At 39.1% G+C, this 15228-nt stretch overlaps 1 protein-coding gene across 1 annotated transcript; it reads left to right on the top strand.

Annotated features, from left to right (window-relative positions):
• The first annotated feature begins 632 nt into the window (after positions 1 to 632).
• Positions 633 to 9032, top strand: psmb7 (proteasome 20S subunit beta 7). The gene is made up of 8 exons (XM_062412872.1): positions 633 to 788; positions 2750 to 2843; positions 3802 to 3899; positions 4025 to 4165; positions 4364 to 4479; positions 5482 to 5540; positions 5641 to 5792; positions 8833 to 9032. The coding sequence occupies exons 1-8, from the start codon at positions 727 to 729 to the stop codon at positions 8942 to 8944; spliced, it is 834 nt and encodes a 277-aa protein (XP_062268856.1). The 5' UTR covers positions 633 to 726; the 3' UTR covers positions 8945 to 9032.
• Positions 9033 to 15228: the final 6196 nt, after the last annotated feature.

The following is a 15228-nucleotide window of genomic DNA, read 5'->3' on the forward strand; positions in this document are numbered from 1 at the left end:
AATCCCACTCTATCCCATCTGCATGCCTAAGTGTCCTTGGCAAGATACTGAACCCCTAGATGGCCCCTCATAAAATGATGAGTGTTCTAAAAAAAAAAAATAAGCGGCAAATAAGCTGTGGACAAATAAGAACCAAATTGATTTGCGGTGACTCCCCTTCAATCTTTCATAACCAATCATATTAAATCTACTGTTATAACTATATCAAACCCCTTTTGTCCGGGGCCATTATTAACTACCTATTGCTAACTTATTTAGCCTAGGCTGTGATAATTGTCCATGATCATGTTGTTCATTGCATCTCAATAAATACTAAAATTGGACCAGTCCGGCTCATCTCTTATTTAGGATAAACCAACACGCCTGACAAAACAGGCGTGTTGGTTAAACAGGTTAAAAAGAACTCTAGGGATATTGGGAAAACATGAAATTGTAGTATACACGTTATATAACACATAGGAAATGGTACACGGAAATATTTTCCTTTTTAATTATAACAGGACTAATCAAAAGAATATAGTGTTGACTGAAAACTTTCTGATCCACACTTAAGTTCAGAAGGTGGCGGTAATACGTATAGAGGTTGTTTGCCAACCGCCCTCTAAAAACCTGACAAGAAGAAGAAGAAGAAGAAGAAGAAGAAGAAGAAGAAGAAGAAGAAGAAGAAGAAGAAGAAGAAACCCCAATGCGCATGCGCAGTACAAGCTCTACACTCCATTCACCAAAATGGCGACATTGACTGTACATCGACCACCGTTTGGGGGTTTCAATTTCGAAAACTCCAAAAGGTAGGCACTCACGGTCAGAATGACTACACGACATCAACTTAATTCGATAGGTTTTACCTTTTGTAACAGATTGTTTGTTTCATGTTTTAATACGTTTTCCAAGCAATGTTATCTCGTGTGAACTAGGCTTCTACACAATGACTCAGGCATTTCTCGGCGCTAGTAACGTTATCACTGTTAGGATTCACGTTTTTTCTAGATTAGATTTTAATACTTGGAGAATTTACTTTTGCCATGTTATCCTAGAAATCAAATTTTTGGTTAAATCCAAATACGCCATTTCATCACTTCTGACCGAGTAAATACATAACGGATTTAACGATGAGGAATTTCTTTAATTATTTTAGCATACGATAGCAACACCGCAGTAGAGCGGAAGTAGTTGGACAGTACCATTTGTGCGACTCATTTAATGACAGAACTGCTAATAAACAGCACAAACTACAGTTTTCACTACCGACACACGGAGGGGCCATATTGGATTTCCAGGTGTTGCAGACTCGGTTGCAGATTCGTCATTTTCACAAAGCGCTTTTGTGTGAAGTGTGGTGATTTACTGAAGATGTCGTTTAAATAAAAACCAAACCCAAACCCATCACGAGTTAATGTAATGTATCCGTGTCAACATCACGTTTCATATGGACAGGTGGACATAACGTAACGACGTCCCGCAATCTACCTTCGTTTGATGCTGGTGTCCTATCGCTGCTGGTTAAAGTCAGCAGACATGATTATAGAAGATACTGGATGTTCTCAATAATGAGTTTCAGTCATCTGAGAATGAAAACAACCAAAACGCTCCTCAGAAAACAGGTGTTTGTTTTTTGTAGTTTCTGTAATGCAGTGGTTCCCAAACTTTTTACAGTCTCGTACCCCTTCAGACATTCAATCTCCAGCTACGTCACCCAGAGCCCAGAGCCGGCTCTGTCTGGGTCCGAAGGGGCTAGCTTTGGAGCTCCTACTTGAAGAGAGCAGTGGACTCCTCAGGCGCTCATGGAGACGTATAGCTTTGCAGTGTTGGCAGTGAACGCAACATCTATAACAAAATGTCATCTAGGAAATTCTTAAGGATCAATTAATCGATAGTCGATGAATAATGCCCATCCCTCGTTTTTACTAACGGTCACTAACCTACCTGTAACTTTTATTGGCAATGTAATTATTTTGCTGAATATGGGTATACATGAGTATTTTTGGCAATGCGACTTGGCTATTTAGACTATTGAATAATGCATGATTATTTATAGCTCAGTTTGAAAATGTAATGGGCTTTTTCACTTTGAAAACGCAAATAAAATGTTCTCCCCATGTACCCCCTGAACCACTTTGCGTACCCCTGGGGGTACATGTACCCCAGTTTGGAACCGAGGCTGTAATGCAAGTGTTGGTTATCTGTGTGTGATCAACTGTGACGAGTGTGTTGTCAACATGAAACGTGTGACGAGGCCACTAATCTTATTAGAATAGAGTTGACAGAAATAGTGATTGGATAAATATCGACTGATATGAAAAATATATAACCGTGATCAAATTTGTTTCCTTATCGCCCAGATACGTACAAATAGAAGACAGTGAAAAAGATGTCTTGATAGTTTGTGGTCGATAAAAGCTGACAGTGTTGATCTCATCAGCAGAGTTGCTGCATCTGTTCCAACTCTAGCCTGAATAATGCAAATTATTTTATTTGCTGTTCGGAAAACCTTCTGCTGCGTTGTTCAGGTGTGAAAGGCTGAGATAGTTAAACCCTGTATCCAATTCCCCAGATTTTACCCGCAGGTCCTGTCTAATAAACGGCTAGAGGGAGAAACTATGGGTGGGATAAAACAGCAAAAATAAATGGGGGGCAGAGAGAGAAGTGGTATAGCAGCATAACTAAGCGATGGTTCATAAAACTAAACAGTTGGTTGTTATACATTTACAGTCATTCAATTATTCAAATGTTTGTTTATTTCTATTTTCAGAAATGCTGCTTTGGAAGGTGCAGTGAACAAAGTGGGAAGCAGTTTACCTGCCGCTCGAAAAACAGGAACTACCATCTGTGGTATTGTCTTCAAGGTTAGTTACACAAACTAGGCCACTTAAAGGGGACCTATTATGCCCATTTTACCACAAGTTGATATGGTTCCTTGAGGTCTTAATGAAATGTCTGTAACATATTTTGGTCAAAATACCACAAGGATAATTTAAGACAGCACCCTTTTTACCCTGTCTAAAACAGACCTCCTCAGTGTGACCTGTTTTGAGCGCCTGTTCCTTTAAAAGCTTAGGAGCAAGCTCCCCCTCACCCCTCCTCCCACCTCCAAGAGATACGAGCGCCCAGATTTTTGGCTATCCAATACCTTTGTAGAAATATGGCTACTTGAGACGAAGATACAATCTTGCAACCATATCGTTTTGAACCAGAGTCAGGCGGGCCGAAGCCTGTCTGCGACAGCCCCAGCGGATCGACAGGGGACACAGGGAATGGGGTCTCCAAGTGATGGAAAAGCGACCCTCAGACAGGCGTAGCCTCGGGAGGAACCCGGGGCCTACCGGGGCACACACCAACAGACTTTTGCCAATTCTTTCCGGGACATGCCTTCAAATATGAATTCAATCCATTTCGCTCTTGTGTCTTCTGAGGCTGGGACGTTATGTACAGATCTGTACGGATCTTACAAGGCCATGTAACAGACATCCATTTCATTGTGACGAGAGAATGATACGGAAGCTTATTCGCAGTCACTCAATCATGTAGCCACGGCAAGTAAAGACCAGCTGCAGGACTTGGTCTGCAGAACTCTGGTGTCCCACCAGCTGAAGGGTTCACTTGATATTTCAAGTTTCTGTAAACTTTGACACAGAACTCGGAATTGGAATTCCGGTGAACACATCCAGTTATTAATTTCTGGAATTAATAACTGGATGTATTGCTATGTTGCCATTTCAGTTTTGTGAATTGTCTTTATGTATCAAATTAAAAAGCATCATATATTTACTGATTGTAAATTATGTCTTGTGTGTCCCTCTTAAGGATGGTGTTATCTTGGGAGCTGACACTAGAGCCACTGAAGGCATGATAGTGGCAGACAAGAACTGCTCGAAAATCCATTACATCTCCTCAAACATTTAGTAAGTAACAGCTGCTCAGGTTTTCATAGTTACAGCTTGTGGTTGAGTTATGTGCTCAGGACTCACATTGTCTTTGAATTGTGTGTATAGTGACTAAAGATTAACTTTTTGTCTTTATCGTCCAGTTGTTGTGGAGCAGGAACAGCTGCCGACACAGAGATGACCACTCAGATAATTTCCTCGAACCTCGAGCTTCATTCCCTTTCTACTGGCAGAGTGCCACGTGTGGCCACTGCTAACCGCATGCTCAAGCAAATGCTCTTCAGGTACACTAACCCTAACCCTAACTGCATTAGTGTATCTTCTTTGTTTAGAAATAAGTTGAGAAACTTTAAGTACTAAATCACAGTACTAAAAACTGAACTGCTATTAATTATTCAAAACGCAGTCTCAATTTTCTTTTTAAGTTGAAATAGAATGTTCAGATGTTTATAACTTATGAAGTGCTGCTGTGTGTTTTCCAGATATCAGGGCTACATTGGGGCTGCTCTGGTCCTGGGTGGAGTTGACTGTAATGGTCCCCACATTTACAGCATCTACCCTCATGGTTCCACTGACAAGCTGCCCTATGTCACCATGGGTCTGTCTCAATCACCAACAAGCCACTGTTCTATACACATCTTATATTTTGCTTAGACATTGTTATGGTTTTCTGAAGAATGAACAGTATGTATGAGCTGCATTTACTTTAGGTAACTAATTTATAAAAATAGGATAGAATAGTCAGTTCAATTAGTGCAGACTTTGACAGAGTTTTTATAAACATCTTTTGCTTTTCTCTAAAATTGTTGAAACTGCAAATGTCAAATTTGTAACGTCCTTTAAATTTTTTTCCATATGAATTGATATTCATATCTTAAAGGTTCAGTATGTAAAATTTAGGTGAAAAATATCTATTTTTTTACCGATGACAAGTCCAAATGATAGTTAAGATTAAAAAATAAAATCCAACTGAAACATACCAAACCATTATTAAATGTGGCTGTTTTTGCTATGCCTCTGAGCATAGGATGATGCTGTTTAGAACTCTTTTCCATTTTTTTTTTTTCAAACTCAAAGATAACATTATCCTAAACAATAAGGGCATCTTCTTTTTTTTAGCAAATATAGATTTGTTGTCATCGGAGTTATTTTATCTCACTATTTTCCTCATTTATTTCTGAAGTTAACATGGTTCTTAATGAGTTCATCATCTGTTTGACATATTTTCTCAGTGTTATCTCTGTTGTAAATACATCAGTAGATAAATTGTAAATTATTTTATCAGTAACAGTAAAACAAAAATCAGTAGCCTTCCAAAAAAAATTCCTGTAGGTTAAACTGGACTAACCAAACACTTTTAAAGCTGATTCACACTGAAAGACTCTCTAACACAGCCTCATCTGTCATGTCACTTGGCAGTTCAGCTTCAGCTGTCGTAACAACTGCTGTAATAAGCTGATGATGACAGCTTACAAAACACGTTCTACCTCTGACTTATTAATAAAAGTGTTTAGCCCATATGTAGTAGAGAGGAGTAGTGCTACAAACACTGATACTTTCTCTGAGTACTGGCCACTGATCCAATATTTCTTATTTAAAGGTTCTGGGTCTCTGGCAGCTATGGCAGTGTTTGAGGACCGCTACAAGCCTGATATGGAGGTTAGTCCCCCAGTTGTATTGTATTGATGGAAATACAATAGACAATAAAGTCATAATCCCAAAAAAGTGGAAGTGACATCTGTAAAACTTCATTTTAAAGGAGGAAGAGGCCAAACGGTTGGTGCGTGATGCCATTGCTGCTGGTATCTTCAATGACCTGGGCTCCGGAAGCAACATTGATCTTTGTGTTATCACCAAGGGCAAAGTAGACTATATCCGACCCCATGATGAGGCCAACAAGAAGGGTGTCAGGTGAGGGCTACATCAGTCAGTACAGTTGCATGCACAGTAATAAACTATTGTTCCTTTGTAATGTAAATTGCAGATTCTGTTTGGATAGTCAAAAGTTAATAAACCAAGGCACTCTTGCACTCTTACTCCTTATTAGTGTTGTCGGACACAGGTCTTCATCAGAATAACCAGACGTGAAAATAAACAAGACATATATTGGCCTGGGGGAGAGGCCTGACTAAAATTAGAGGAAAATAACCACAACTAGGGCTACGTTGTAGCACTAACGGGCCCGAGCACAGGCGATTTCAAGTCTGTTGCAGTCGGTGAAGAAAGAGCGTTCGATGACCAAGCGCTCGTCTCCGTGTTACATGCGTTTGAGCACTGCAGCAAGGATAAACGCCTCACTTTCTGTAGCCAGCAGGTGGTGCTATCGTTTTAAATCATGGTGTCTTTGTAGATGTCATCAGGTCGCGACTCTTGTCTTACATGTCTGGTTTGGACTGGATTGGACCAAATATGTCCAAGATACAGAAGCTCATGTTTTTAATGGCGTGTAATCAAACTTTGACGTCACGCCAAGCTCACACCGTGAGACAAGAAATCGATCTTTTAATAACTTTTCATCTCCATCTTGTTGTGATGACACTCGTCTAAATTTTAAGTTGATATGGTGAAAACTCTACGAGATGTACATCAAAGTAAAAATATTGAATATGACCAAAATGGCCACTTAATCCAAAATGGCGGGCTTCCTGTTAATTTTTTCATAATGGTCATCGTGCATCTTGTCATGATACACAACTATCCTCATTTCGTGAGTATCAGTGAATGCTAAATGAGGGGCTTTCCGTAGGTGGCGCTGTTGAGACATTTTGCCACGCCCATTTCCAAATACTCCAGAATACGTAAATTTACACCACTTTCTGATTTACTGCAAACTTTTACAACTTTTTGAGCATGTTTAAAAATTCTTAGAATAATCCTTTCAATTTCAATAGGGCCTCTCACCAGAGGTGCTCGGGCCCTAATTAGTCTGCAGAAGATGAATGAAAGATCAAGCAAAAACATGTACAGATGCACACAATGTGCATGAACCCAAGCACCCCCCCCCCCCCCCCAAAAAAGGAACTTATAAAAAAGAAAAAAGGGAGGCGTAACAAAAATAGTAGAGAATTTTGTTAAGAGAAGTGTCAAAAAATCGACCGCCTCTCTTTAGCCTTTATAATGTCAAATTATCTAGGAGTATAAGTAACAAACACAATTATTTAACAGAAAATTCACTGTCTGATTACTAGAAATCAGACTTGTAACATAAATAATGGAAAGCATCAAGGATTTGTCTACATATAGAAAACAAACATTAATGGCCCATTGATGGCTGCCAGTAAGTGACTTTGTGAAAACAAAGAGTTTCTCTGGTCACAGCTGCTCAGAGATCAGCGACGTAGAAGCTGCAATTGGTTTGTACCGAACTTCAGTTTCTGTGTCCGTCTCCAGTCTGACCTGCTCTCACTTTTTTATTTTTTTTCTAATATGTCAACTAAAATATATATTTTTAAGATATTAGGCTGCAGCTGTATGTGTTTATATTATTTCAAAGTAGGCCTACACTTGCCAGTATATTTTTTTCCCTTGATAACAGGTAAAAATAGCCATAAAATAAACAGTTCTTTATTTTTTTTATTTGTTATTTCATAGATAAAACCATCTTTTTTTTTATTAAATATTTTTTGCAATTAAATCAATTGCCTGCTGGAAGATTCTGTAAATACAGGTATGAATTCGACCCAGTGCAGCTTGTCTACTGACAGACTGTGTGATACACTTCGCTCACACAGTCAGTCTGCAGGACTTAATCAAGTATGAACATCCAAAATTTAACTTAATTAGATGTATAAAACTACAAATTTACATAGTAAATTTCAACCCACCGACTACTTTATTTATTCATTTGTGTGTGGTTCCTCAATATAGATAGCTACAATTTAGTTGAATTATATATTTTATCCTTTAATTGTAGTTCATGATATCTTCAACACCAAATTGACTATTCAAGAGAGAAGTTTCCTGAATTTATGAGAATTTAAGTCAACTTGGATTATGACTAGTCACAATTAAACTGTAGATGTCTGAAACTTGAATCATCTTCCTACATATAGAATGAGTATTATACAAGAAGATACATTTTGTGAATATGGGCTATACAATTTAAATTTGATTGATACTTCAAATAATATGCTGAAACAAACTGCACGGAAACATAACATCAAATTACACCATTCATACAACTCGCCTAAGTACTGTTGAGAAAAAATAGAATGTCATCAAACCATTAATGGGGTAAAAATATAAATTTGAATTATACAAACATAATATGTCATAGAGTAAATGTGAAGATAACACTGTCTACAAGCTTCACCACTAACAAGTAACAATAGAGGCAGAAATTTGTGACAATAAAATAGGCATTAGCTGTTATTTCCTGAATAAAATGAGCAAGCTACAGAGAAATCGCTAAACAGTCTCCAGGGACTAAAAACACAAACAAGTCAACGTAATTATAAAGGTCACAACTAATTTGTTTGTGGCAGCAAGATAGTGAATTACTCAAAGGTGTCAGATCTTGATGATTGCAGGCATCTAGTAGAAGCCTAAATGGCATTGAATGCTGTTGCCTGTCTGAGAAGTTGCGCGCGCCCTCAGATTCCGACAACGATTAGTTGACGGAAAAACCCTACAATGATCTGAATCTTTCATTTATTATCTGGGGCAGCAGGCCTCCATCTGATTGGCCAAATATATTGACATGTAGAGCATTTGTTGTAAGCAAAGTGGTTTGTAATATAGCAACTTGGCTTGCTTAAAATTACCATAATTAACATGCATGGAAAAAAAAAACTAACCACACGTTCAATTTTTTTTGTGGCGTGCTGAGCTGATAAAAAGGAAACATGTGGTACTACAATTAACAAGCCTCAACATTTTTTTATGTATCTTGTTCATCCCTTGGTTTGATAGAAACGTATTAATCCTATTTTCTTTGGTTTCCCCCATATAGAACTGGTGACTACAAGTACAAAAGGGGTACCACTGGTGTGCTGACAAAGGTTGTGACCCCACTGGACCTGGAGCTGGTTGATGAATCTGTACACACTATGGATACCTCCTAAAATACTTTGTTTCTTGATGTATTTTGCTAATCTGGAGAAAACAAATGGTATTCTTTTCCATGTTTTCCAATAAAAGTGTTGGTGTTGACTGACTGTCTTTAAGTTGCTTGACTTAAAAAGTTCTTGAACTTCAAATAAAAGAAGTGAATCAGTTTTGAAAAAGACAACTTGCTTAACGTCTTTCTGTCAGAGCTGAGAAATGAGCTTATGGATAAGATGATATAGATGTTAAACACCATGTGTTTTCTTCTATTGGCTCTCTGGATACAGACAGGTATGTTTTAATGAAGCTTGACCACAATGGCACTAAATGGACTTTATATAACGCTTCTCTAATTTTGATGACCACTCAAAGCGCAGTTTGCAGTTGACCCATTCATACATTGCATCTATGGGCAGGATACCACATCCACTGACCCTTTGGTTGAAGGACAACCACTCTACCCCTCAGCCACAGCCGGTAGTACTAGTTACTGTTGTCATCTAAACAAAATATAGGACTGCAATATGGTGCCCAATAGAAAAACTTTCTAAAATCTTTTGTTGTGATGTTATTTTGCTACGCCCATTCAAAAAACCCATATAAATGTCTTTGGGGAGAGATGAAGTAGTCACTTGAAGATTGAGGGAGATTGAACAAAGTACACTGAAGTTACAACATATTTGTTTGTCAGGGTGAACACTTTAAATTTGACTCCACACTACAGATACGCTGTTCAGCGAAATATCGGTTTTCATAAGAATTAATCATTGATGTTGTAGCAGCAATTTCTATTTTACTACTACTGGTGGCTGAGCTCGGTTTTGGTTCTGACGCGTGTAGAAACGATGAGGAGTAGAGGTGAGTCCAGTTGGTCCCTTTGACATTTTATTGCAGTAAGGTGGATTACAAGTTGGTGGAAACAAACTAAAAGACATTAAACTAAAGAGTCTCTCCTAGAGCACAGTTTCCCCGGCAAACGTCACAGCACACGGTAAAAAAACTGTTGCCTTCCTCAGCCACGCCCAGATTCTCTGGCTTAAGCCTTTTCCCCTTGGGCTCCGCCTTCAGCCTATCAGGTCCAGTTCAGGTGTCCTCTAGGTGGGGGTAAAAACACCTACTGACACAGTGTCACTCATTCATTCTTACATACACACACATGCACGTACTAATAAAGGAAAAATAGCATAAGAGTCAACATAAAGGTTAATTTGGCTCCTACAGATGTCTTCAGGCCCTTCTCATACAGTTTGAAATGGTTGTGATCAATGGACCAGGAGAAGTACGTCAAAGTATAAAACATTTAAAAAACAAGATATTTCCTGTCGCCACTTGGGGAGTGCTGTGATATTCCCTAATGATAATGATCGAAGCAAGGGTTACGACTTCCTGTTTCACTTAAGTAGTGTTGAGCCATTCTGCCTCAGCTAGCAAATATTGTCCTTGGGGTATGTTCACGTAGTGACCAGTGGCGGCTGGTGACATTTTTTTTGGGGGGGGCGCACTTGGGCGGCGCGGTTTAAATAGCCCACCGCAATGAGAAAAAAAACTGAGGTTTTGATTAGAATATTAAAAAAAACATAGCTTTATTTCAATAACATACAGTGCTCAACACTAGTATCCAACAACAATAACAACTAGGGCTACGTTGTAGCACTAACGGGCCCGAGCACAGGCAATTTCAAGTCTGTTGCGGTCGGGGAAGAGAGAACGTTCGATGACCAAGCGCTCGTCTCCACATTGCCTGCGTTTGCCCTGTGCGGCAAGGAAGATCGCTCCACTTCTTCTGGCCAGCCGCTGGTGCTGAACTAGAGGTAAGTAACCTTGAAACTATCCAACATAACATATTGCTTTATCTATCATCATATGCTTACATGCCTCAAGTTTTTTGTAATATGTAATTGTTATAAAAGTTACCGTTTATTTATCACGTCTAATGAACAGATTGAAGCAAGATAACTCGACAGTCTTGTTTTGGTTGTGACATTATTTTTTTTAATGAGTTACTATCAATACGCTACACGTGTACGTTTCATGTGATAGTAACTGTTTCACCAATATTCTGATACAGGATGGTATATCCGCCATTACTATTTTCACATCGTTTATTTAGTCTGTCATGGAGTTGTAGAGTGAATTAGACAGTAGTGATAACATTATAATGTCCACACATCAGTGTTGTAAACACTTCTCCAATTAATTATATAATTATGTTTTCACACTGAGGGAAGTGGAGAGACTTGATGTGGACTGTTATCAACAGCTCTGTGGGAGATCATCACCTTGAATATTACAGATGAGGTAGAAAGACATTTTATCTATGTGTACAATGTTGTATTTCTTTGTCACGTTTTATCAAAAGCGATTTAAAGTATGTGCATTTAACCATTAGGATACAAACCCAGACCCTAGTACATCGGTTCTAGCTGAAATAAGTAGTGCTTCATAAACAACACAAAACATTCATAACAGTACGCTTCTGCTCCTCATTAATGCAGCTCCTGATGTCCCCAGCAGCAACATGGTGGAGATCTGCAGCTTCATGCTGGTCAACTGGAAGACAACTGATTAAGATTAAAAGATTAAGATTAAAATCCATGTATTCATCCAAAACACATGCACAGACATGCAAAGGCACACTCATGCAGGTAGGGACATTTAATCGCTGCTTTTTACCCATCTGGTGCAGGACACACAGAGCAGTGAGCGACCATGTACGGCACTCGGGGGAGCAGATGTTGGGGGAGTGAGGTGCCTTGCTCATGGGCACTAGAGAGGGTAGGGAGACTCTTGGATTTTTGGACAGATCAATCCAGGTGCGACTTTTGTTGTCTCTCCATGGAGTCGAACCAAAGACGAACCAGAGACCTTCTCTGCCCATAGTCCAAGTTTCTGCCACTCGACCACCGCCTCTCCTCATGCATCATCAAACTAGTAATCTACACATCACTCCATGCGTTGCTCCCTTAACTACAGATGGCCTGCGAATGTCATGGAGTTTTACAGTGAATTAGACAGTTTAGGTATGATTTTAATCTCCACACATCAGTGTTGTAAACAGTTCTCAAATTAATTATAGAATTATGTTTTCACACTGAGAGAAGTGGAAAGACTTGATTTGGACTGTTATCAATAGGTCTGTGGGAGATTATCACCTTGAATAGTACTGATGAGGTAGAAAGACATTTTATGTATTTGTACAATGTTGTATTTCTTTCAGCACTTTTATCAGAAGGGACTTAAAATATGTACATTTCACCATGAGGATATAAACCAAGACCACAGTACAACAGTTCTATCTGAAATCTGTTGTGCTTTATACACAACACAAAACATTCTTTAACAGTGCGTTTTTTCTCTTCATAGATGAAGAACTGCAGCACCTGATGTCCTCAGCAGCAACATGGTGGAGATCTGATTTGATACACTTTAGATAAGAACCCAGTGTTTTATATTTCTGCTTTGCCATAAGAGACAGAACATGGTCATCACAGCTGTGTCCTTCAGGCTCGTCTGTCCCTAATAAAATGATAGGAAACATGAAAGTGATCGTCATTATTGTAGAGGAAGAGTTACATATGAACAAAGTGTGTAATCTTATTTTCTGTGGATATTCAACTGTGTATTTGAATATGCTTTTGGATTAAAACGTGCACTACCATGACAATGAATGTTTTTAATGGAGCTATTTCACATTAAAAGTATTGCATTATAATTTAATACATTATGTATTATGTGCAATACTTTGATTGTTTTTAAGTAATGAAATCAGGTCTGTACCTGGAGTCAGTGTTCAGTCTGGTTGGATTCAAGTTGTGTGTCAAGTTGGACCTTCTAGAGGAACATGAAACCAATACACAGATATGTAAAGTCATACATGGGCCAGGTTAAGTAATTAACAGACTTTTAAATGGTAAAAATAAAATATTAGTTCAAAGTTAATCAGAGCATAATCATTTCAGATTAGGAAATAGGTAGTGCATATAAACCCACAACTCTGTATGACACTGTCTGTTCTAGTAAAGTTACAAGGCTATGACTTACTCATATTTAACAAAAGAATTCAGTGAAGTCTGTCTGAGATTAACGATTTAAATACTGAAGGTGGGAGACACGGTTATTTTTCACTGTAACACGTGACAGGACATCAACACCGTGACTCTGAATAAAGAGCCTTAAAAGACGTAGTGCTCCTTTGAACAGCTGCTCTTACAATGTGTAGCAAGTGCTAAATCTCCATTAGTATAATAGTAACAAAAATCACCCTTTACATAATTGAACATATATTTTCCATGTGAACCCCTTTAACACAGTTCAATTCAGGAGCAAAATATAATTTATACAGTATTTATTAGAGCTAGTATTAGTAAACAGATCAAACAAATGCAGTACAACACATCACACATCCACAGTGTCTCTTTTGCTTATCATCACAGTCAGTCAGAAGTGTCCGTTTAACTTACGTAGCAGTTGAGAGATGCTTCGTTGGAGGTAGCAGGAGCTAGCTCATAGCCAGTGCTGCTGTTGAGAGCGGCAGAGTTCACACAGGAAAAGACACGACGGACGGGGAAAAAAAGCTTTGAGTCCCACACTCTAACCTGCTGAGCGAACAACGTCCACAGTGACTCCGCCGCCGTCCTCTCATCCAGACTCGCCAACCGTTCTCCGGTTCTTCGTGATACACAGCTCCGCAGCTTGTGACGACGTAACTCATGAGGCGTTCACTTGCAGCTGTGTTAAATGCAGCTTCGTTTGTCATGGCGAGTTGAAGAAGTCTGCTGCAAAGCTATGAATAATCCGCATGATGAAAACTCACAGCAATGTTATGCCTACATTATCAATATATTGAGACCCATGTGACACAGTTTGACATGGTTTAGCAAAGTGAATGAGGAGAAATACATCCAAGTGTGAGACGTAACAAACCGAAAGCGGTCTCATGCTGCGTTCAGGGTAACTCTGTTAAAATGGGTTTCATAGGTCATGATGAGCTGATGAACTTTGATGCCACGCCATTAACAATCTGCATGATGAAAAGTCACAATAATGTTATGCCTACATTATCAATATCTTGAGACCAATTTGACACAGTTTGACATGGTTTAGTAAAGTGGCTGGAGGGAAATACATCAAAGAGTAAGATGACCAAAACAAGACATTTCCTGATGCCACCAGGGGGCGCTTTCCTTTTAAGTCATGATTTCTAGGTAGATGTCTTCCGGTCGCGACTCTTGTCTTATATGTGTAGTTTGGAGTCGATTGGACAAAATATGTCTAAGTTACAGAAGCTCGCTTATATTGGCGTTTAGTCGAACTTTGAGACCTCACCACGGTCACACGGTATGATGAAAAGTTTAAATTCTGATAACTTTAGATCTTCATCTTGTTTTGTAGAGTCTCATCTAATTTTTAAGTTGATCTGATGAAAGCTGTCTGAGTAGTACATAAAAACATAACACGTACCAAAATAAGACATTTCGCGTTACCACCAGGGGGCGCTGTGATTGTAAGTCACAATTTCTGCACCCATGTCTTCTGGTGGCGACTCTTGTCGAATGTGTCTAGTTTGGACTCAATTGGACAAAATATGTCTGAAATATGGAAGCTTGTGTTTTGATGGCGTTTCATCAAACTTTAACGCCACACCACGGTCAGACGGTTTTGCTAAAACGTAATCCTTCAATAACTTTAGATCTCCAATTTGTTGTGATGACGATCGTCTAAATTTGAAGTTGATCTGATGAAAGCTGTACGACAAGTACATCAAAGAAAAAATATGGAATATGACCAAAATGGCCACTAAAGTCAAACTGGCGGGCTTCCTGTTGCGTTATTCATAATGCACTGATGGACTTTTTTGTGCATCTAGTCATGATACACAATAATCTTTGTTTTTTTTGAGGATCGGTGAATGCTAAATGAGGGGCTTTTCCGTAGGTGGCGCTCTTGAGCCATTTTGCCACGCCCTTTTCAAAATACTCCAGAATACGTAATTTTACGCCGCCTTCGAATTTACTGCAAACTCCTACAACTTTTTGAGCACATTAAAGCCCTCAAAAAGCCAATTCATTTAAGCTAAGAAAAATAATAATAACTAGGGCTACGTTGTAGCACTAACGGGCCCGAGCACAGGCAATTTCAAGTCTGTTGCGGTCGGGGAAGAGAGAACGTTCGATGACCAAGCGCTCGTCTCAGCGTTGCATGCATTTGCGCACTGCTGCGATATAAACGCTTCACTTCCTGTAGCCAGCAGGTGGCGCTATGATTTTAAGTCATGGTGTCTTTGTTGATGTCATCAGGTCGC

This window comes from Platichthys flesus, chromosome 19 (genome assembly GCF_949316205.1).
Source record: "Platichthys flesus chromosome 19, fPlaFle2.1, whole genome shotgun sequence".
NCBI classification, from domain to species: Eukaryota; Metazoa; Chordata; class Actinopteri; order Pleuronectiformes; family Pleuronectidae; genus Platichthys; species Platichthys flesus.

Bases quoted from the DNA above. Each gene is read 5' to 3' on its own strand.
- psmb7 (XM_062412872.1), top strand. From the start codon at position 727: ATGGCGACATTGACTGTACATCGACCACCGTTTGGGGGTTTCAATTTC. The intron at 4,480-5,481 runs GTCTGTCTCAAT...TCTTATTTAAAG, and splicing joins GCTGCCCTATGTCACCATGG to GTTCTGGGTCTCTGGCAGCT. The intron at 5,541-5,640 runs GTTAGTCCCCCA...TTCATTTTAAAG, and splicing joins GCTACAAGCCTGATATGGAG to GAGGAAGAGGCCAAACGGTT.